The 20688-nt window shown below is 46.1% G+C and overlaps 1 protein-coding gene across 3 annotated transcripts in view; it reads left to right on the top strand.

Moving 5' to 3' along the window:
- The window catches only part of G3BP2 (G3BP stress granule assembly factor 2), a 39187-nt gene extending 20341 nt beyond the window's left edge, over positions 1-18846 (top strand). The window contains exons 3-12 of one of the 3 annotated variants that reach the window (XM_053940122.1): positions 1527-1608; positions 2718-2891; positions 3770-3860; positions 4783-4885; positions 6424-6604; positions 7569-7667; positions 11498-11600; positions 11861-11989; positions 12149-12267; positions 15969-18846. In XM_053940122.1, the coding sequence (XP_053796097.1) occupies positions 1527-1608; positions 2718-2891; positions 3770-3860; positions 4783-4885; positions 6424-6604; positions 7569-7667; positions 11498-11600; positions 11861-11989; positions 12149-12267; positions 15969-16142 (1255 nt within the window). In that variant the 3' untranslated portion in view covers positions 16143-18846. Of the gene's footprint in view, positions 1-1526; positions 1609-2717; positions 2892-3769; positions 3861-4782; positions 4886-6423; positions 6605-7568; positions 7668-11497; positions 11601-11860; positions 11990-12148; positions 12268-13011; positions 15941-15968 lie in introns of those variants that run through there. The other 2 variants (XM_053940120.1, XM_053940121.1) reach the window with 2 other exon arrangements.
- The last annotated feature ends 1842 nt before the right edge of the window (positions 18847-20688 follow it).

Here is a 20688-nt window from a genome sequence, read left to right as displayed (position 1 = left end):
GGGTGTCTTATGCTTCCTCTTTATCTTGCTGTTAGTCTCAACAGCAGCTTGCTCTCTGCCACAGAGATTCGGGTTTCCCTAGTGTCCTGGTGCTTGATGTGCTCTTTGCAGCAGTGAGGGAGTTAGGACAACAAGTGTTACTGTTTCATCCTGCTAAAAGCTTGAGACGAGCATGGAGGATCCTGTTGGTGATTGTTATCTAAAGCTTGCTCAAGCCTTAGGAGCAGCAGAGATCAGTTTGCCCTCTGAATGAGTGTTACTCGATGTGGCTGAATGCCTGTTGTATTTCAGTTGAATTTATAAGGCTTTTCAGGCCCCTTAACCAAAAGTCTTTAATTCCATTTAACTGGGGACTCTACCACCCAGAGCAGTTCCTTAAAAGCAAGTTAAAACTCTTGGTCCCCTGTGAAGGCCCTTGGTAAGAACTGCTGACTTTCAGAGAGATTACTTCGGAATTTAGAGGGAAATGTTTTAGAGAAAATATGTTTTCCTATCTGTTTGTGCTTTGTTTCAGCTAAGTTTCTGTATTTCCTTGCTGTTAGAAATGCTGGGCTGTGCTCAAAATCATGAGTATGTGGTTGGTACCAAAGAAAACAATCTAGTATTTCCCAGACTTTTTTCTGGACATAGTCAAGGGAGTAAAAGTCTTGGGCTTGTATTTCCACAAAAGTAGAACTAAAAAGAGTTTCTAAGTTCAGTAGAATAAACCAAGAAATGGCAAATGTGGAAGATCTAGGGTTTAATTCTGTATGCTGACCCTCTGCACTGGCTTGTTCAATTAAGGAGAAATATTCCATGTTTTTGCCACTCTTGTGTGACACTGAGTTCACAGAAGTACTTAATGACAGCCTTATTTCATATATGCCATCCAAGGCTGGATAGTAAAGGTACGTATTAGCATCTGGACCTCATGGCAATCACCCCCAAGGCAAAGCATGCTCCTAAATAAAAACACAGGGTGATACAATGTTTCTTTCTATTAATATAAATGTACTGAAAATATAAAGCATTTGTCACATGCTTTATAAGCTGACAGTAACATTCAAATCAGATCAGACTATTCTAGGCTCAAAATGTGGAAATGGAATGAAAGTGCCAGAGGATCTCTGAAATGTAAGAAGAATATTGCAAGCCAGTGTACGTATTTAAATATCCAAACCACATGCTCAGTGCTGGCCAAGGCTGTGAAGAGAACAGCGTTCAGGGGAGTGGCAGGAGGGTTGTACCTCGCTGGGCTGATGCCTCTGTCAGAGACAGGGCATTCTGAGGGTGAGGAACCTTCCAGCCAAAGTGACCACCTTCCTTAAAGGAAGCAAGGGAAAGGTTGAGGTTGATTTAGGAGTTTGCTACAGCACCTCGGGCAAACTGCGCTGCTGAATATTAAGTTTGTTTGTTCCGGTATTCTTGGAGCCTCTTGAATCTGGTGAAATTTGTGAAGCATTGAGCTCTATAACTTTTGGCTAAAATTATTTTTGGATTTGGTTTTATTTTTTCACTTTGTGACTTTTACATCTCTTTGATTGCAGGTTTTATGGCAGGAATTCTTCTTATGTTCATGGAGGACTGGATGCCAGTGGAAAACCACAAGAAGCAGTGTATGGTCAAGCTGTGAGTATTACAATTTGTCCTGTAATCCTCATTAATGTTCAGAATAAAACAAGGATTTTCTTTACTAGTGACTTTGACTTTCTTACCTGGTGAGTAATGGATTGTGATACTCCTTCCTGTTCAGAGGCAGATAGGAATTTGTTAGCTTGAGGGGTTTTGTTTGCTTATTTCTGCTTTCACTGGCAGTTGTGTTTGATCCTTCAGCTTTGCATCTGGGCTGTAGAAAATACCTTTAGGATGGGAAACAAAATCAAGAGGTCCTGATAGATTTGGGCTACAAATGTATCTGGTTTCAGTTAGAAGTAGTTCCTCAGGAAAAGACTGATCTTTGTGAGTTTCATGAAATTCTTGTATGAGCGGAGTTTCGTTGAAGTGGAACAAAACTATCTGAAGAAATTAATGAAGTGAATTGAGGATTGCTTTGGTTGTACCGCATTATCAGAATTGTCTGTCACCTAGGACATCTCTTCATGTGGCAGCCACATCTTTGAGCAGTGTGTCTTTTTGTCCAGGGCAGGCTTGGATTCCTTTCCCTTCACTGGCAGAATGTCATTTGTGGCACACAAATCTTGGCAGTGCAGATATTCTCTGCTCCTGTTATGTTTGGTACTTCACCAATGTGTAAAGGGTTGGTTTGGGTTTTTGGTGGTTTTTTTTTTGTTTGGTTTGGTTTTTGTGTGGGTTTTTGTTGTTGGTTTGGTTTTGTTTGTTTGTTTTGCTTTGGGGCTGGCGTTACTTGTTTTTTGGGTATTTTTGGAGGTTTTCTTTATTTTTATAACGCAAGCTAAATCCTGTCCCTTTCCCAAGCCCTTAAAAAATGAAAGCCTTAAAATAGGTCATAGATTTTAAAGCAGCTGGAAAACTTGGGTAGCAGTTGTATGCTGTTTGACTACTCTGAGAAATACTTGAATCCTAGTGAAAAACTTCCGATTAAAAGTTAAGAGAGCTCAGGAAGACTCTTCTCAGTGAAAGACACTTCTTGGTTCCTGTATTTATCTTTTGAGCCTCATGGAAGTGCTCCTTTGGGGTTAGTTGAGACTCGTGTCAGTAAAAGATGTAAAGCTCTGTACGGAATTCACTGCAGCTGAAAAGTATCTGTCTCTTTGTAGGAGATACACAAGAAGGTGATGTCACTGCAGTTCAGTGAGTGCCACACCAAGATCCGTCACGTGGATGCTCATGCCACTCTGAGCGATGGCGTGGTCGTGCAAGTCATGGGAGAGCTGTCAAACAACGGGCAGCCAATGAGGAAGTTCATGCAGACTTTTGTGCTTGCTCCAGAAGTAAGTATATGTAAGATTGTGTCAAGCTTCAAATAACGATGGAAAAAACTGACCTCACCTGTAGCTACAATTTGTCATACTGGGACAAAAAATAGGATCTGGCTTTAAAACTTGGTCTGGAGAGTATCATTAAATGTGTCACAGTGTGTGAGTGCACTAGTGTATTGGACCCATCCTGAGCTGCTTTATTTCCTTGAAGTGTTAGAGCAGTAATACAAAGAAAATTGAAGCTTGCATTTGGGAGCTGCCATTGACACAAATAATTTTTTTGAAAAACAAGGTTCAGCTCTGTAGATCAAATCTCTGCTGTAGTGTTTCAAGTCTAATGGCAAAGGTGGGTATGGGTTACACAGGTTACTGCTCAACTTTAGCTCTTGGTGAGAGCAAAGCTGTGTACAGGTAGAAGGTGTCTTGTGTTCTTTCTACTTCTTTCCCCCCGCTGCATCCTGAACTATTGTGTGGCTGGAGATTAATGTTTTAGGTTCCTGTTGAATTTCTTGATTGTTTCACTGCACAGTGCTGTAAGCATATGAAACCACATGAAAGTTCAGGGTTTTCATTGTAAAGTTTTTGTAGTAGAGAAAATTGAAATTCCTCAGTGAAACTTAGGGGCTGTACACTTAGTTAAGACCTATGATTGCTGTGACTTAGCAAAACTAGCAGATTTTACTCTCCTTGAGACTTCCTTTTTCAGTTGGGCAAAAACTACTGTTCAATTGTTTGTTTAGAGAAGAAGAAAATAACTCAGAAAATAACTTCAGTGGCATAATCCTATTGCAAAATGTCGGTGTTACCCCGAAACTTAGGTCTGTAGTCCATCCTTTTGTTGCCTGCTGATACTCCATATATGCTAAACACTGCATGTTCCTCTTTTACAGGGATCTGTTCCAAACAAGTTCTATGTCCATAATGATATCTTCAGATACGAAGATGAAGTATTTGGGGATTCAGAAGGAGAACTTGATGAAGGTGAGAAGGACTGCATGCACAGGGTTTGTGTCATTCTTGTTCTTCTCTCCTGTGTGCAGAGCTGGCAGAAGTGTCTTGTGGAGATGTTGGAATGCAAACTGTGTTGCCTTCTCATGGTGCACAGAGCTGTTGTTACTGAAGCTCTGCAGGTCCAAAATGTTCTGGAAAATGAAGGTCCTGTAGTTGTGCTGTGTTCCCTGAAGGGCTGAACTGGCTCACAGAGGGTGAAGCTTGACAGAAAATGGAAGCAGTGAGCAACTGGACTTCTGCTGCCATAGCTGCAGCAGGCACACTTGTGTTCTGTGATCAGTCAAATTTGTATGCAATTTGAAGAAAAGTCTTAACTGGCTTTCAAATATGACACATAGTTCACTTTCACATCATCATCACACTCAGTAATTCATTGCTACTTGAGGGCTGAAATGGACCTGAGTTGGGCTTTTTCCCCTCTGTTCAATGAGGCGGAGCAAATCAGAGTGTAGCCAGAACGTACGTACGCGTTTTCATTGGGTGGTTTCTGGAATCTGTTCATATCGATTCTGTGGAACAGAGCATTTTAGGCAATCATCCCTGTATTTGAGGTTCATCTTCTTAGTCTGAAGCACTGAGATTCATGAGGTAATAGTGCAATCTTTCTCTTTCACTGCCACCGTATGAAAAGCATCTGCTGCTTTAAAAGATCCTCAAAACCTCCTCCCAGAACTTCCTAGCAGTAATTTGTCTCTGGCTTCCTCTTTTTGTGAAAATTGTAAACAGCCAAGCCTCTTGACTGAGAGGCAGCCTTTTCCATCTTTTTTTGCAGCTCATTTTACCATGTTTTGTTGGTGAAGCTAGTAATTTAATATGCTTTTATTTTAACTGTGGCTTGTGTGCACATGTGGAGAACTATAAGAGATGACAAAGGGTTTTTTTTTTGTGTCAGAATCTGAGGAAGAGGTGGAAGAAGAGCAGGAGGAAAGACAACCATCACCTGAACCTGTGCAAGAAAATGCAAGCAGTACTTATTATGAAAACCATCCTGTAACGTAAGAAGTCCTTTTTATTATATCAAGTTGCTTTCTTAATAAAAACCATAGACAGAATTGCTTTGGCTTTAGGTTCTGTATGTGATTTAACAGATAGTTTAGAAAAATACACGTAGCTTGTTAGTGATCTGTGTTAAGTTAACATTACATTATTTTGAGACATAGATTCTTTATTGAAGAAAAGAAATGGGGTATTATTTTATGTCTGTTAGTTATTTTCACTTCTGGTCTCAAAAGGAAGTGACTCCCATGTATGTACACACTTAATGGAATCTTTGTAATCCAGACTTGGTATGATGTGATTTATGTCACAGGTACATTAACAAAAGGATGTTTGATCACAGAATAGTTTGAGTTGGAAGGGACCTTTTAAAGGTCATCTAGTGCAACCCCCTGCGCTGAGCAGGGACATATGGATATGTTACTTAAATTTGGGTTTCACTTGGAACTGAGAGAAAGACATACTTTTTGAGAGCCTGCTGTACAGCTTTCTTGGAAGAATATGTCTTTGTCCTGAGTGTCTGCAAATCTAAGCAAGATTAAAGCAAAAAAAATTCTCATTTTGTAAAAAAAAAATACAAAAAACAACCAAATAACCCTGCACAAATACAAAGAAACAAACAACATCAAACCCTGTGACTTTTCTGAAACATAGTAGTGGCATAATGAGGGCCAGAACCAACTTTCTGGTTCCCCTGTTAAAAAAACCATGTATGACATCACTGGACAATACCTCCTGAATGCATCAGTGATAATACTAAATACAAGTCACTTAATGCTTCTCATGAGAAATGCGATGGAGAAGTGGAATCTGCTGGAATTTGGAATTCTGGCAGGGACTTGCTCAAGATAATGCAGTATGTTTTGGATGCCTGAGAGCATGAAGTCAGGTCTTGTTTTGGGCTTACTGTGTCTTTTGGAAAGAGGCTGTAAAGGCATTGCTCATCATAGAGTCGCTTGGGCGTGTGGCAACCTGCAACAGGAGCTGTATAGACAGAGGTGACTGGAGGTAAGGTAGGATTCTGGGGTGGCTGAAGAGAGAAGATATTCAGATCCCCTACCTTTCAACCACACAGAGCAGAGAAGAAATTGCATGTGATTTTCTGTAAATGGGACTCACAGCTGCTTTGGTAAGGAAGCTGTGTAGCATTTTGGTAAAGAAACAGTAGGTTTCATTCCAGAATTGGCTTTGTTTATGTGTGTAGCTTAATTGTCCATTAGTCCTCACTGTGTTCGTGTTCTTTTAGAAGCAGCAGTTCTTGAGTTGAGCACCTCTTCTCCAGGGTTAAAAGGCTGTGTGATTCTCTGCAGAGAACTGTGGAACATGTCTTTGCTTCAGCAGAAGTAAAATCTGGTTTTGTACCCAGCACAGGAATACAGCTTCACTTCTCACTGTATTGTATACGTACAAGCCATGTTGTAGCAAATGGAGACACAAGATCTTTTTCATAGCAGCGCTGTTGCCATAGCACAGCTTACAAAATATGATAAAATGCAAAGCAATTGATAAGCTCATCAAATGCATTTGACTATTGTAGCAATGGGATAGAGGAGGCACTGGAAGAATCTTCTCATGAACCTGAGCCAGAATTGGAATCTGAAACAAAAGCTGAGGAGCTGAAAACTGAAGTAGAAGAAAAGACTCTTGAGGAGCTAGAAGAGAAATCTCCATCTCCACCTCCTGTAGAACCTGTTTCGCTGCCGCAAGAACCACCAAAGGTTAGCTACAAGTCACATCTGTGCTACTAAGTGCAGATGGAAACCGGATTGGCCTTTAGACTTTGCCTTTTTGGGTGGCTAAACTGGTACCTCTCTTTAGTGTCATGCTGTATGAACAACTAGGCTTGACCTTTGAACTTGTAAAAATGTGAAGTTTCACTAAAAAAGGAAAAAAAATTTTATTTTTAAGTGCTGCTCATCACCTATGGTAGATTTTAAGCTCTTCTTGTAAAGTGTGTGTGTGGGTATATGCATGTGTAGACATTTTTAATTGTGCAGTTAACATGTTAAGAAAACACGTGTAGCTACCACTGCCAAAAATCTCATACAATGGGAACCGCTGCTCTTTCCTTGAAAATAAATAGAACACACTGACACTTGCAAAATTGCTGCAGCAGAGGTTCAAAACCAATCTGGGGGCATTGAGTGTCTCCTAGAGGCAGGATGCCTAATCTTAGAAACCAGACTGCACACGGTGCGTCCTCTGGTGTGCTTACACCTGCAGGCTTGCAAAGTCCTGGGAGCAGCCAGGGAGAGCCGGAGCGAGATCATTTTCTAGCTCCAGTGTGTCTCCCATATTTTTTTCCCAATCCTTTTTCTCTTCTTCATATTTGATTGTAACTTCAGGCATCTGCTTCCTTTCTTCATGCAAAAGACACTTAACACTACAGGGTTTTCAGTTCTAGGTTTGGTTACATCATGGAAAGCAGTTATCTGGGAATGCTGAGGGCACTGGGCTCACTCGAGTAGCGGTAGTGGGCACGGTACATGCTTGTTCCATGCTGTTGGAATCCACAGACAGCTGGAACTGCAAACCCTTCTGTATCTCGATTGTAATGCTTGCACAACCATTATTTAATAGTCAGATATGAACCAAAAGTGTATTTTTAGCAGACGAGTTTCCCTGTAGGAATGTCAGTGGTTTGCCGTGATTAGTAGCCTAGGTTTGTTGCATTTCCTGCAGGCTTTCTCTTGGGCTTCAGTGACCAGTAAAAACCTGCCTCCTAGTGGTACTGTTTCTTCCTCTGGAATTCCACCCCATGTTAAAGCACCAGTCTCACAGGTAACCCATCTGTGAACACCTTGGATTGTCTCATTACTTCTGCAAACTGCTTCAGTTTTTTAAATTAACAGATCAACTTGTTTGACTTAAATTGCACAAATTAATTGTGTCTTAAGTGTTAATGCACTCACCTCCTTGTCGCAAGTAAAGGCACGAATGTGTAACTGGTGTAACTTTGGGTGACGGTAATGTTAAAATCTGGTCTTGTGGAAACAGGAAATCACTCATGGGTTTTTAACCTAACTTAATGGCATATGGTTTGGTTTAAAGGGGAAACACCACTTCCCCATAGAATGTTACTTTTCTGAAGTGTGTTTGAAAAGGGCATTGATGGAAGTGGCCCTGCAGTAAAAAGAGAGTGCACCATTTCTGAGGTGCAAGATTGCCTTGTAAGGCTAACATCCACAGGACTATGCTGGATTTCCTTATCCATGGATAATCAGCTTATCAGAGAACCCTGTACCAACTTATGACTGTGTGAGGAATGGAAGGATTCACATTTCCTTGCCTGGACAATGCTATCTTCCCATTCCTAGGTTGACTGGGTGAGGAGGGAAAAGAGGAGAGCAAGTTTGACCTGGTGACAGTTCATGTCCTGCTCATGCCAAGGTGGTGTGAGACACTCTGAGACTCTCAATTCAGCTTCCTCCATATGTATAAAAGTGCTCAAACCAGAAAATGTGTCCCTTACCCCCGTGCATTGATAGGGTGTGCCGGAGCGCTGTATCTTGAGTTGCTCCTGTCCTGCCTTCTGGAAAGGCTGCAATTTTCTGTAGAATAGCTGGGTTGCTGCAGCTGTTGTTCTTGCACTGGTTTCTTCTCAATTTTGTGGTAACAGAGAGATGTCTGTCTAGGACTAGCCTTCAGCCAAATGCATGTTAAAAAAGAAAGAGGGAAGAAAAAGAGAAAAATGAAAGAAAACTAACCAAACAAACCCCAACACCTTACGTGGTGTTGCTTCTGGTCTGCTGGGACTATTATGCACATCAGATAAAGGCTACGTAATGAGTTGGGAAGTCTGTCTGTCTTCATCAGTTTAAACAGGGCTTTGAACACTTAGGCGGTATTTAACCTGTAAAAACTGTGGATTTTCTAGTGCAGGATAGGTTTACCTTATGCAAAGCCAAAATTGGTTTAAATTTATTTGCCACAGAGAAGGTGGATGGTTATAATCTGGCTGCAAAAATAATTTCAAATGATCTGCCCAAGAGAGCAGGAGATAGCTTATAGATGTCCCCTTAAACTCCTCTGTGTTGCCTCTGTTGCCTGTTGTGCTTTGGGTCTTTTGGTTTCTTTTGCTTTGACTTTATGTTTTAAATAATGGTGTGTAGAAATTTCTGAACAATACTGACATGGCAGGACATGGCAGGAATTTCAACTCTCGGCTCTTCTGTAGCCAGAATTAGTCAGTTCTGAGCTCCTTTTCTTAAAAGTATTTTAGATGCGGTATGTAGAAATTGGGTAGAAAAGGCACCTGAGGAAGGAGCTGCAAATCAGTAGCAGCTTTTCCCTGTTCTCAGGGATCCATTAGTGCCAGACACTGTGCATGTAAACAAGGACAGAAGATGCCCAGGTGGGTGGGTGGGTCGCTCCTTTGAGATGCTGTTCTAGCTGGTGTCAGTGATGTTACAGAGAAATAACTGAACTGCCCTGCTCACTCTTTTCTCTGCACCACTACAGTTCCCCCCCACCCCCATCAAGTTAAAAATACAGCCCCTGTAGTGTTAACTCCTGAAAGGACTGCACACATGCTGTTCTGGATATAAACTGGTTCAGGGCCTGTTTCCTTACAACTGTGGAGCAAAACAGGTCAGCATTTCTTGCTCTTGTGGATGATTAGAAATCAACCTGCTACATTGGCAAACTGGGACTTTTCCTTATAGCATTTTCAGGTACTTTTATCTCCCATTTTTTTACTGCATTGCTTGTCATAGGGCTGCAGAGGGGCAGGGGTAGGCAAGGGCCTGATTCTTGTCTTCTGGGGTGAGTCCCTTTTCCTCCCCATGTGAGCTTCTGAAGAGGAGAGACAGTGCCACCTTTTCCTTAATGGCTATCAGAACTCCGCCAGGCTGAGGTTTGTGGCATACTTGGTTCCTGTGGTAATCTGGGTTTCTTGAACTCTTTATTCAGTGTCCTTCCATCCACTCTGTGCTTGCTGGGACATGCTGGAAGACGTGAGTTGCAATGAGCTGCTGCTTGGGCTATAAATGGCAGCTCTGATCTGGAGTCTTGTGGTGCTGCCAGCTGTGGCAGTGTTTTGGGGAGCAGAGTTCTGTACAAAGGCTTTCCTCTTGAGACACTGAGGCAGCCTTTTTCTATGAAAAAGGATGGTATTCCTTAGAAAACAACCAGAGAGATCAGCTGTTTGTGTGCTGGGTGAGAAGATGAGTGACACACAAAGCAAGCAGGTACAAGGTCGCTGTTACTTGGGATTTAATTGGCAGGACATCAGTGACTTAGCAGGTCTTGGCTGGGGCTGACAGAAGGAGAGAGTTTAAGCCTGATAGCCATGAGTATCTAAGAAATGGGGATCTGAAGGTATATCAAGTTTTGCCTTTGAGGTGTAATTTATAATGTGCTCAAGATGTGTGAGTGAAAGATGGCAGAAGAGCTCCAGTGACTCATGAAATACAACAGAACAAGATTTAACAGGAAGGCTGATTTTCCAAGCTTGTTCTTGGAACTGAAGAAGTGATCCTAGAAGTGTTATAGGGACAGACTATTGCCTAGCTGCATGGAGCACAAGTGATAAGAGGGCTGAGACATTTATTCGGTGTGTAACACTTGCATGTTGCATGTAAAATCCATTTTTCCCCTGGGAAGTGCTGTGTCTGGAACCACCAGTTGTCCTGAGTCCTTAAAGGAAAATAAGGGAGATGTTTAAAATAAACAACTTCTCCCCAGCAGTCTGGGCCTATAGCTGTTCACCTTGTGTTTAATCTTACTTGCAGGCTACTTGTGTATTTTTGTGCTCCTAAGGATAATTTTGTTTTTCTAAGATAAGAACCCAGCACACCAGCAGCTGCTTAACTGTTGTACAGAAAATGGAATTTTTAAAATGTTGGGAATTGCTTCAGTGACCAGCAGTCTGCACAGAAACATTTTTATTGTTCTGTCTATTTCTCATGAAGTAAATTTTTAGCTTGCAAAAAGTTGGAATGGGTGTTCTAGTACCTGAATATGAAGGGTATATTTTGAGCATCATGGTCTTGACATCAGGAAAGTTGAAGCGTGTCATAAGAGGTAGTCTGTAGAAACTCATTTCAGGAAATGCTTACTACGCTTCTGAGGGCTTCTGTTCTCCTCTTTTTGACAGTTTTCGTACAGTTGTTCTGCACTGGAGGAAAATAATTCCTCAGGGACTTGGACAGAACTTTGATTTGCCCATCTCTTTGTGTTCATCTGGGACTGCCTCCTAATCCATGAAGTTTGAGCTTGGCTTGAGGAAGCTTTATGCCCTCTATGATTTAAGTCAGGTTGAGGGATTTGTGAATAATGGAATGTTGGGGTCTCAATGCCTGGTCAAACATAGAAAATTCACCTTAGCCAAGTTTTGGGGAGATGCTCTGATTGAGAGATGTTTGCTTTGCACCTTTTAACAGTGATAAATGAACACTGCAGTCCTGGATTGGTACAGAGGAATTTAGACAGGTGAAAAAAACCACTCCCAAACACATTGACACCGATGTCTGTCTTCTGGAGTTTGTTTTGTGCATGCCACTTACCCATGTCTTGTGTTGTGAGGGTTTTTGGTTTGGTGAGTTTAGGGGTTTGTTGTTTTTTTTTTTTAACCAGGCCAGTGTTAAATAATGCACGTTCTCTTCTTTTAGCCAAGAGTGGAAACTAAACCTGAAGCTCAGTCTCAACCTCCTCGTGTTCGTGAGCAGCGTCCCAGGGAAAGACCGGGTTTTCCACCACGAGGACCTCGGCCAGGTAACGTGGATGAGCTTGTGTGACTGCTTGGGACGGGTTAATAAGAGGTGTCTGCTGAGGCCTTGTCTGTCCCTGTGTCCTGCTTGGCTGATCATGAACTGCCTGTGCCTGCTGCCTTCAACTAGAAATGAGGGAGTATGATTTGGAGTCCAGGCTGGCTGGAGTGAATATGCTTGTTGCTGCCCCTAGATGTGTTCATGCAGATTTACACACATCTTTTAACCTCAGTGGGTCTGCCTTCCTCTTTGTGTTGATGGTAGGAAGGGGAGACATGGAGCAGAATGAGTCGGATAATCGTCGGATAATTCGCTATCCAGACAGCCACCAGCTCTTTGTTGGGAACTTGCCACACGACATTGATGAGAGTGAACTGAAAGAGTTCTTCATGAGTAAGTAGTGATTCCAGCTGCAGGGACTGTGTTAAAAAGTCAAATAACACTGATTTGGACTGGGTAAGCTTTTACACCCTACAGATGTCTGGGACGAGCAGAGGGTAGAGCTGGCGCTGTGGGTTTTCATAAAGTGTCTTTTCCCTTGTGTTTCTCCAGGCTTTGGAAATGTGGTAGAACTTCGCATAAATACTAAGGGAGTGGGAGGAAAACTGCCTAATTTCGGTTTCGTGGTATTTGACGATTCTGAGCCGGTCCAGCGAATTTTAGTTGCAAAAGTAAGTATTGGCATTGGGTACCGAGTATCCTGTTCCAGGGATGGACCAAAAGCCCTAAACCACATGTATTGTGGGTCATCCTAGTTTGCATTGCCATTGGCTCTGGCATTCAAAAAACAGCTGAAAGAAAAACAGCTTCAGCATACCCATTCTGTTAGGAGTGCTGTGTAGCTTTAAAAGCTTTGCCAGTGTTCCTCAAACTGCACCATGTGGAATTTGGGATTTTTACCTCTATACAAGTGCTCCACACAGAGCTCAGAACTTATTTTTAGAGATCCTTTAGCTGAAAGTGGAACAGGTAACCTTTCAAAGAGCATCACATGGATCTCTGAATTCTGCACCCTGGGGTTAAGAGGAGGGAGCAGGGTTATTTGCAGTTTTGCTTTGAGGAGCTGGAAGGGAGAAAGCAGCAGTTTTCATTTCCGTGATGTGGGAGTGAGACCTAGTAGAGCAATTCTTCAGGAACTTCAACCCTGAAGTGAAAAGACTAAAGCTGGCAGTGAAGAGGCTAAAGACAATGCTGCTTTTGCTTGAGACAAACACTTTACTTCCTTGCTTGCCCCAGTGAATGTAAAAATGGTGTTCCACAGGGCTAAGGTTGCATGCTGCAGGGAGCCCCTAACAGGTCACGTTTGTCTTGGGCACGTGGGCCCCAGAGCCAGTGCAGAGTTTTCGCGTGCCTCGTACGGAATGGGCTTTGTGCCGTGGTGACTAACGTGTGCCTTGACCGCTTTTCCCCATAAGCCCATAATGTTCCGCGGGGAGGTGCGCCTGAACGTGGAAGAGAAAAAAACCAGAGCCGCTCGTGAGCGAGAGACGCGCGGCGGCGGCGACGAGCGCAGGGATATCCGCCGCAATGAGAGAGGCCCGGGGGGGCCCCGAGGAATAGTGGGTGGTGGCATGATGCGGGACCGGGACGGAAGAGGACCTCCTCCACGAGGTGGCATGGCACAAAAACTTGGCTCTGGACGAGGAACCGGGCAGATGGAAGGCCGTTTCACTGGACAGCGTCGCTGAAATCTCCACTGTGGGCAGACAGTCTTGGCAGTGGTACATTATCCATCGTGTTTGCATTCTTGTTAATTTTTTTTTTAGCTTTGGAATGTGACACAGCCCTTCTGATCATTTCTTTGATGTGAAAACATCCTTTGGTTTCCAGTTTAAATTGAGGTGGACATTTTTCCCCAGTTTCACGACAGGAGTCACACTCTTAATTTATAAATGTATACGTGGAGAATTGAAGACTAAAAATAAAGAGAAAAGAAACAAAAGAAAAGACCAGTTAACTATCTGCAACAGAAGTTGAACTAAAGGACATGCCCAGTAGAATTCAGGTCCTTTCAGTCAAAAACCCTCTGCTGCACATTTTGTGTAAGTGTTACCGTTTCTGCCTACTACTGTTGGAAACACAAATAGTGCAATTTGTGCAATTGGAGAAGCTTGGCTTTTTTTTTTTTTTTTTCCTTCTTAGAACACTCGGCTCCAAACAAACTCGTGTTTACGCACTCATCAAAATGCACTAATGGGTCCTCTGAACTCATTTATACTGACAGCTGCAGGAGGCATCGGAGGGAAAACCTTCATCCTCTTACTCAGACAGAATAGCTTGGGGAACGATGCGGGCATCTGCTCTGCTTGCTGTGACCAACCTCTGTACACACACAAACCTTAATAAGACTACACCTTTGTTCCAGAAGGAATCCAGTTAGCTGTAACCAGAACCCAGAGTTTCCAAGTCGTAGCCCTGAGTATGCAACAAGTTTGATAGCTCACATCAGATTTTTCTATCTTCCCCTCTTCAGTGCAGGGATGGCTGCTCAACACACTCCTCCTTCCCCTTCCCCCTTCGAGAAGCGTTGTACAGTGAAACTTGTCTTGACTGTATTTGAGTTCTCTGGTAATGTAATAAGCATGATGGTGCCTTCTATGAATACATCATTCCAGTCTTGCTGGTGATTTTGTACAGTATGGTGTATGAAGTACTGTGCTGCAAAGCCAAGCAGCTGCAAAGCATTTAAATAATCGGAAAATTGTATTAAAAAAATTGCAGTATCTTTCAATGAGTAAACGTTGCTAAAATGATCATCCACTTGCTCTTCAATTAACAAGTTTGCCTGTTTTTTTTTTTGCAGTGGGGGGAAGGGAGGATGAAGGCATCCAAGTAGTCTCCAGGTTGTCTCTTTTCTTTAATCAGTGTCAGAGTTAAAGACAGTGGAGTTCTAAGCTCTCTTGGACCTGAATTTCAGAAGTCAGTCCAGAATGGTGGACGCTTCTGGCCAGCTCGTAATGGGTACACCTAAGCATCCTTTGTAAAGGTGAGCTTTTCAAATGGGGATACTGCAATTTTCAGAGAACTAAACAGCAGCTCTTAAGTTCTTGCATTTTCCACTTGCACTTTTTAAAAAAACTTGTACTCATTTTGCACATAACTCTCAGCTGATGTTGACACTGATGTGGCTCTGGCCTGACGGATAGAAAGGAGGCATTCTCTTCTGCAGTGTGACTGGTGGGCTCTCCGTGGAGAGGTGTGTTTCTGGATGATGTCCCGGAGCACATTCCCATAAACTGCCGCTGCAGCAGGCAGTACAGGCGGTGCCGGGCCTTGCGACGAGCCCTGGCTCCGGGCTCGGGAGCAAAGGGGGTGTTTGTGCATGCGTCCGTGCAAAAGCGTGACCCCCGACAGCTGCTTCTGAACGTGGAAGACTTCAAGTTAAAGAAGGGCAATTTCAAGCAAAAGCAGGGAGGGCATCCTGGCAGTCTGGCTCTGGATTATGCAATCATTTGCTGGTTTCGAGTAACGCGGAAGATTTTGCTCATCTTTTCTGATACGCTAGGCAAGGGGAAGTGGCATCTGTCTGGTCTCTCCCAGACTTGAGGTCTTCTGTGTTCCATGGTAAGTCTTGCACTATTTTCATACACTTTTTTCTGGGACACATTTCTAGCATTTGGCAATTTCATATTTCAGTTTTTTTGTTGAAGGTCTTGCCATTTCAGCTGTTACCTGGAAATCTGTAGTACTTGAACTGCTCGCCACACAACTCCACTCCTTAGGTTTGAAGCCCTCGGACAAATTGCTGTCATCAGTTAGCAGTTTGCCACCAGTGTGGTTTGTGTAGCCTGGAGGTTCTTTTTTCCTTCTGTAGTGCTGTGGTGTTCTGCTGCCACCTAATTCGTTTGTATGGCAAATGGCACTGGAAATAATTGACAACAGAAACGGAGTAGTAAAAAGAGCTCCTGAGCCATTCTGCTTTTTGGCTTGCTTCTTGTTTAAGTGACACGAACCCTTGGAACATCATCCAGAGAAGTTTACATGGTGATAGCTCACCTGCTGTACTGTGGACTCTTACGTGTTCTTTGACCCTCTTAATAGTAAATGTACCTCTTAGAGCAAAGGAAGGGATTCACTGACCATTACTGTTAGTCGCTGATTTGTGAATGGTGGGAGTATTTTGTCATTACGGTTCTACTTCAACAAACTTGGCCGACCATCTTGACTTTAGTAGGTATTCGAGACAGTGGATTACCATCTTTATTGCTGTAACTTGTCAAGCATTATATGCTAGTAGATTCTAGTTTAATTGTTGCAGGTGGAAAGTATTTTTACTTTTAAGTTTCCATTCTGAATGTGTTTTGACTAAACATGCCAATAAACTACTGATGTCTGCAGCATTTATCCATGTCCCTAATTCTCTTGCATGCAGGTGGCTGTAGAGCCCTGGCACCCCTCGCTCACAGAAAAGATTGTAAGAACATCGTTGCTGACCTGGCCGGTGACAGTGGCAAGCTGCAGCAGCACAGTACCATGGGCTTTGAAGTGTTACACTTTGGTGGCTTCTCTCACCTTGGGGTGTGTGTGTGGCCCAGGGAGGATGTGAGCTCCTCTCAGACATGTCCCAGCTGGGATCCCTCCACACCCTGCCAGGCTGCAGCATCTGGCTGTGATGGAATGTGAGCTGAGCTGTCTTTAAAACAGACTAGAGTTGCTTACTCTAGTATCATAGAGTTTTGATGGTGCAGAAGTAATTGCCCCCAATTTCCTGGTTTTTACTTCTTGTGTTTGTTGGCAGTTACCAAAAAGTTTGGTAAAAGGGTTATTCTTGCACTGCTCATAGATAAGGTGTGGCCGAATTGTGGAATCTCTGAAGTTCCTGCTGGCTGTATCTTGTTGACAAGCATGTATTGCCTGTCAATATTTCCTGATAAAAGGCAGTTAGGAAGTGACTGGAAAGTAATCCAGTTGTGTGAGCTGGAATACTGGAATGAAAAAAATGGATCCTGTAGAAGTCCCAAAGCCAGAGTCACCAAAAATTCCTCAGAGGAGCATCCTCCACAGCTACAAGATCTGCTGATCTCCAGAGAAACACGATGCCCTGTGCCACCGATGAGGGCCTGCAGCATTCAGACCTTGGTGCCTTGAACTGTGAGGTAAATTGTGCTGGTTCATGTTACCTGGGGCTGAGGGGAAGTGTCGCACTACGACACGAAATAACTCATGCACTCACACTTAAGATCAAAAGAGCAAAAAGAAGTAACTTTTATTTCTGACCTCGCAATATATAGAATTCCAAAAGTGACAGTGGGTTGGAGGATGAAATTGCCACCTCTCCAGCCACACTGGTCAAACTAACAGTTCATAAATTCTCTCCTCCCACAAAGAAGAATGCAAAACAACCATTATTTACATGAACAGTGTGTGAGAACTCCAGTAGAAATGTGTAAACATCAGAAGGCATGGAAAACTTTTAAAGGAACTTGAAAACTTTTAAAAGAACAGGGCGACAGGGAAGGGCAGGAGATAATGGTGTGTGAAACTCCACAGGGTCAGCCAGGACCTGGTTTTACTTGTGCCACAAAGTCTCGCATATTTCAGATTGTTCAAGAGCACCTTCTATCAGCATCGGAGCTGATGTGATTGTAGTGGAGGTGAGAGGAAATGCCAGGACAGCTGAGGGATGTCACAAAGCAGCGACCTGCTTGGTGCTGCAGAGACCTCGCCCGTTCCCCTGGCAGTGCCCACGCTCCGGTACCTTTACAAAGCCCGGTGCTTTTACAGAAGCCTTTGCAGTACAGTGATTGCTGGGGTTTTGCATATCATGTGGAGAAATCCAGCTTGGAACAGTGTTTTATTGGATATGGTAGAAGAAGATAGCACACTGACTGATAATCCTTGGAAAAGCCATTGATGTCTGGGTAAAGCTTGGCTTCTTGCAAGGGGAAGAAAAGCAGATTAGGAAGTCATTGTCCCTTTGGTTTGTGCTCTGCCTTGTGTTCCCTGGGCTTGAGCTGAAAGGAGACATCTTGCTAATGGTGCTGCAGCACTTGCTGTTGCCTCGGAAGGGTGGGAACAGTGGGAAGTGCAGTGTCTGTGTGTAGGAATTAAAGCTGAGAGCAGCTCTTGCTGACACAATGTTCCTCTTGGCCACCTTGTTGCAGTGCAGGCTTCATTGCATGCCTGTCCCTAACTCTGGAGTCCCTCAGTGCCCTGAGACGTGACATCCAGTGGTTAAACCAAAACTGGTACAGCAGGGCACCAAGGACCTGGAGTTCCCTGCCCACAGAAACCCACATTGCCCTGCAGCCTTCACAGCCAGCAAGTTCCAAAGTGCAGCTACGCAAGTGCTGCTCTGGGCAACGTGTGGTCACCACATTTGTCCTGAGGCAGCAAGGACAACAAATTTGCCTGTTGTGTCACCTCCTGGCCACTGTGCCCTGCCGGAAGCCGGTAAGGAGTGCGTGTGCTCCGGCTGGAGCACACGTGAGGAGTTGTCTGTCTGGGATAGAGAGTGATCATTGTTTGCATGATCAGGACCAAGTCCCCTCACTGGCTCAGGTCCCCTCCTCAGCAAAGAGAAGAAACACGAGCCTGTCAGGGCAGGTGCAGAGCACGGTAGCTCTGCCAAAGCCTGTCCCGGAGCATCGCAGGGGCAGCAAGAGCTGCTGATGTTTGCCCGAGAAGGAGAACTTGCACTTTGCCTGGCATGTCCACCTCTGCTGATCTGCTCCTGCAGTCTGCACAGAGGCATTGCTGTGCTCGGGGCAGAGGAGGGCTGGTCTGTGCAAAGCTGGCTCAGTCCCTCCGTGCTGCAGCAGGCCTCTGACTCCATGGAACTGCTTACAGGAAAGAATAAAGACTGGAAGTAAGCATCGATCAGGGTTCACGTTCCTGTGTAATAAACCATGCTGCAGAAATGAGCATCCCAGGGGGCCTATGGTGTGTGAGAGCCATGTGTTGCTGCTGGGCTGCAGGCCCACGGAGGGCAGTTCCGGAGAGGAACTGGTCTCGTGTGAAATGCGACTCGGCCACCCCCTCTCCACGCCGGGCAGCTCTGACAGCAGCAGTCGTTCGGGATCGCTGGGATCGCTTCTCACCGGGAATGATCGGGGACCAAACCTGGCTGTCAGTGTGGGGTGACACGGGTCCCATTCCGGGAGCGGGCAGGGCCCTACAGGGACACGGGGGGTGGCAGGGGCTGTTTCACTCTGCCCGCGCAGTGTCGGGCCCGTCACAGGCACATGTGCCACGGGCAGCGAGCAGCAAGGAGCCGCCTGCAGCGGGGTGCAGGCGGGGCCGCGCCCGGCGTTTGAGCAGTGCGGCGAGCGCCAGAGCGATCCGGCACCGCTGGAACTCGGGAAGCGCCGCTGCGGGGCCGCAGCACCGGCTCGGCTCCGGCAGGGTGCGCGCTGGGGCCGGCACCGAGTTCAGCCGAACCGAGCCGAATCTAACCGAAAACAAAGCTTACGGGTCAGGGATAGTTTGTTTAAGTTAAGTTAAGGAATATAGCAAAGAGAGGGACATGAGAGAAGTAGGGAAGATTGGATTTACTGGAGGGTAAAGAGGAGCCAAGGCAGGTTTGGGGTATGAAGTTCAGCGGGTTGAGACAGCACAGAAAAGGGAAGAGGGAGACAGGCAGGGAATTCAACAGGGAAAATGCTTTGGTCTAAAAGCCCATCATCAGACGCGCTCATTAATAGTCACAAGGAGGCTGGGTTCGGCCGAACTCAATCCTGTTCAGCCCAGATCATGAGGTTCTCCTCGGTTCGGCCGAACGCAGAGCCGCTCGCTGCGTTCGGCCGAGCTCGGCTCAGGCTCGGCTCGGCTCGGCTCGGCTCGGCTCCCTGAGGGCGGCGCGGGCGGGGCCGAGGCGCCGCGCGGGAAAGCGGCGCCGCCTCACGTTGAACACGCGCAGCCCGGGGCTCTCCTGCTGCCGCGGCCCGCGGGCGGCCCGGCCAGCGCACGGACACGAACGGGAGCGCGGGGTCGGGCAGGAGCTCATTAGGCAGTGACTGCAGACGCACTAATTAATGGGCACGAGAGCAGCAGGCCGGGTTCGGCCGAGCTCGGTTCGATTTGGCCGGCTTGTAAGGGTCTCCTCTGTTCGGTTGAGCTCGGCTGAAGAGAGCTCGATTAGGCGCAGTTTCGAACTGCTGTCGTGTGAAATGTGACACGGCAACCCCTTCGCTGCGGGACCCTCCTCGGGGAAACTGACAGCTCATAGCCCCGGCGAAGCCTTCGTTCGGCAGCCGGGGACCCCAAAGGAAAGGGTGGGGACTCACGCAGCCGTGAGGGGAGCCCGGTGCTTAACGTAAGGGGGCCGCCGCTTTCCCGCACAGCGCCTTGGCCCGGCACGCGCTGCCCTCACGGTGCCGAGCCCAGCGGAGCCGAACCGAGCCGAGTACGGCCGGTGGCAGCGAGCGGCTCCGAGTTCAGCCGAAGGCAACGAGCGGCTCCGGGTTCGGACGATCCGAGCCGAGTCAGCCGAACTAGGCGAACGATTCCGAGTTCTGCCGAACCGAGCCGAGCTCGGCCGAACGCGGCCAGTGTCTCTGAGTTCCGACGTACCGAGTCGAGCACAGCCGAACACCGCGAGCGCCTCCGAGTCCGGCGGAACCGAGCCGAGCTCGGCCGAACCCGGCCTGCTGCTCTCGTGCCCATTAATTAGTGCGTCTGCAGTCACTGCCTAATGAGCTCCTGCCCGACCCCGCGCTCCCGTTCGTGTCCGTGCGCTGGCCGGGCCGCCCGCGGGACGCGGCAGCAGGAGAGCCCCGGGCTGCGCGTGTTCAACGTGAGGCGGCGCCGCCCTCAGGGCGCCGAGCTGCGGGGAGTGCAGCTGAGTTCGGCAGAAGGCAGCGAGTGGCTCCGAGCTGGGCCGAACCGAGACGAGTACAGTCGAGTCCGACAAGCGGCTCCGAGTTCAGCCGAACTGAGCCGAGTACAGACGAAAGCAGAGAGCGGCTCCGAGTTCAGCCGAACCGAGTGGAGTCTGCCAAACCGCACGAACGGCTCCGAGTTCTGCCGAACCGAGTCGAGAACCACCGAAGGCAGCGAGCGGCCCTGAGTTCAGGCGAACCGAGCCGAGTTCGGCCGAACCTGGCGAGCGGCTCCGAGTTCGGCCGGGCCGAGCCGAATTCGGCCGAGTTCGG

The sequence above is a fragment of the Vidua chalybeata genome, chromosome 4 (assembly GCF_026979565.1).
Source record: "Vidua chalybeata isolate OUT-0048 chromosome 4, bVidCha1 merged haplotype, whole genome shotgun sequence".
Classification (NCBI taxonomy): Eukaryota; Metazoa; Chordata; class Aves; order Passeriformes; family Viduidae; genus Vidua; species Vidua chalybeata.
This window is presented reverse-complemented; position numbering and strand designations above follow the sequence as displayed.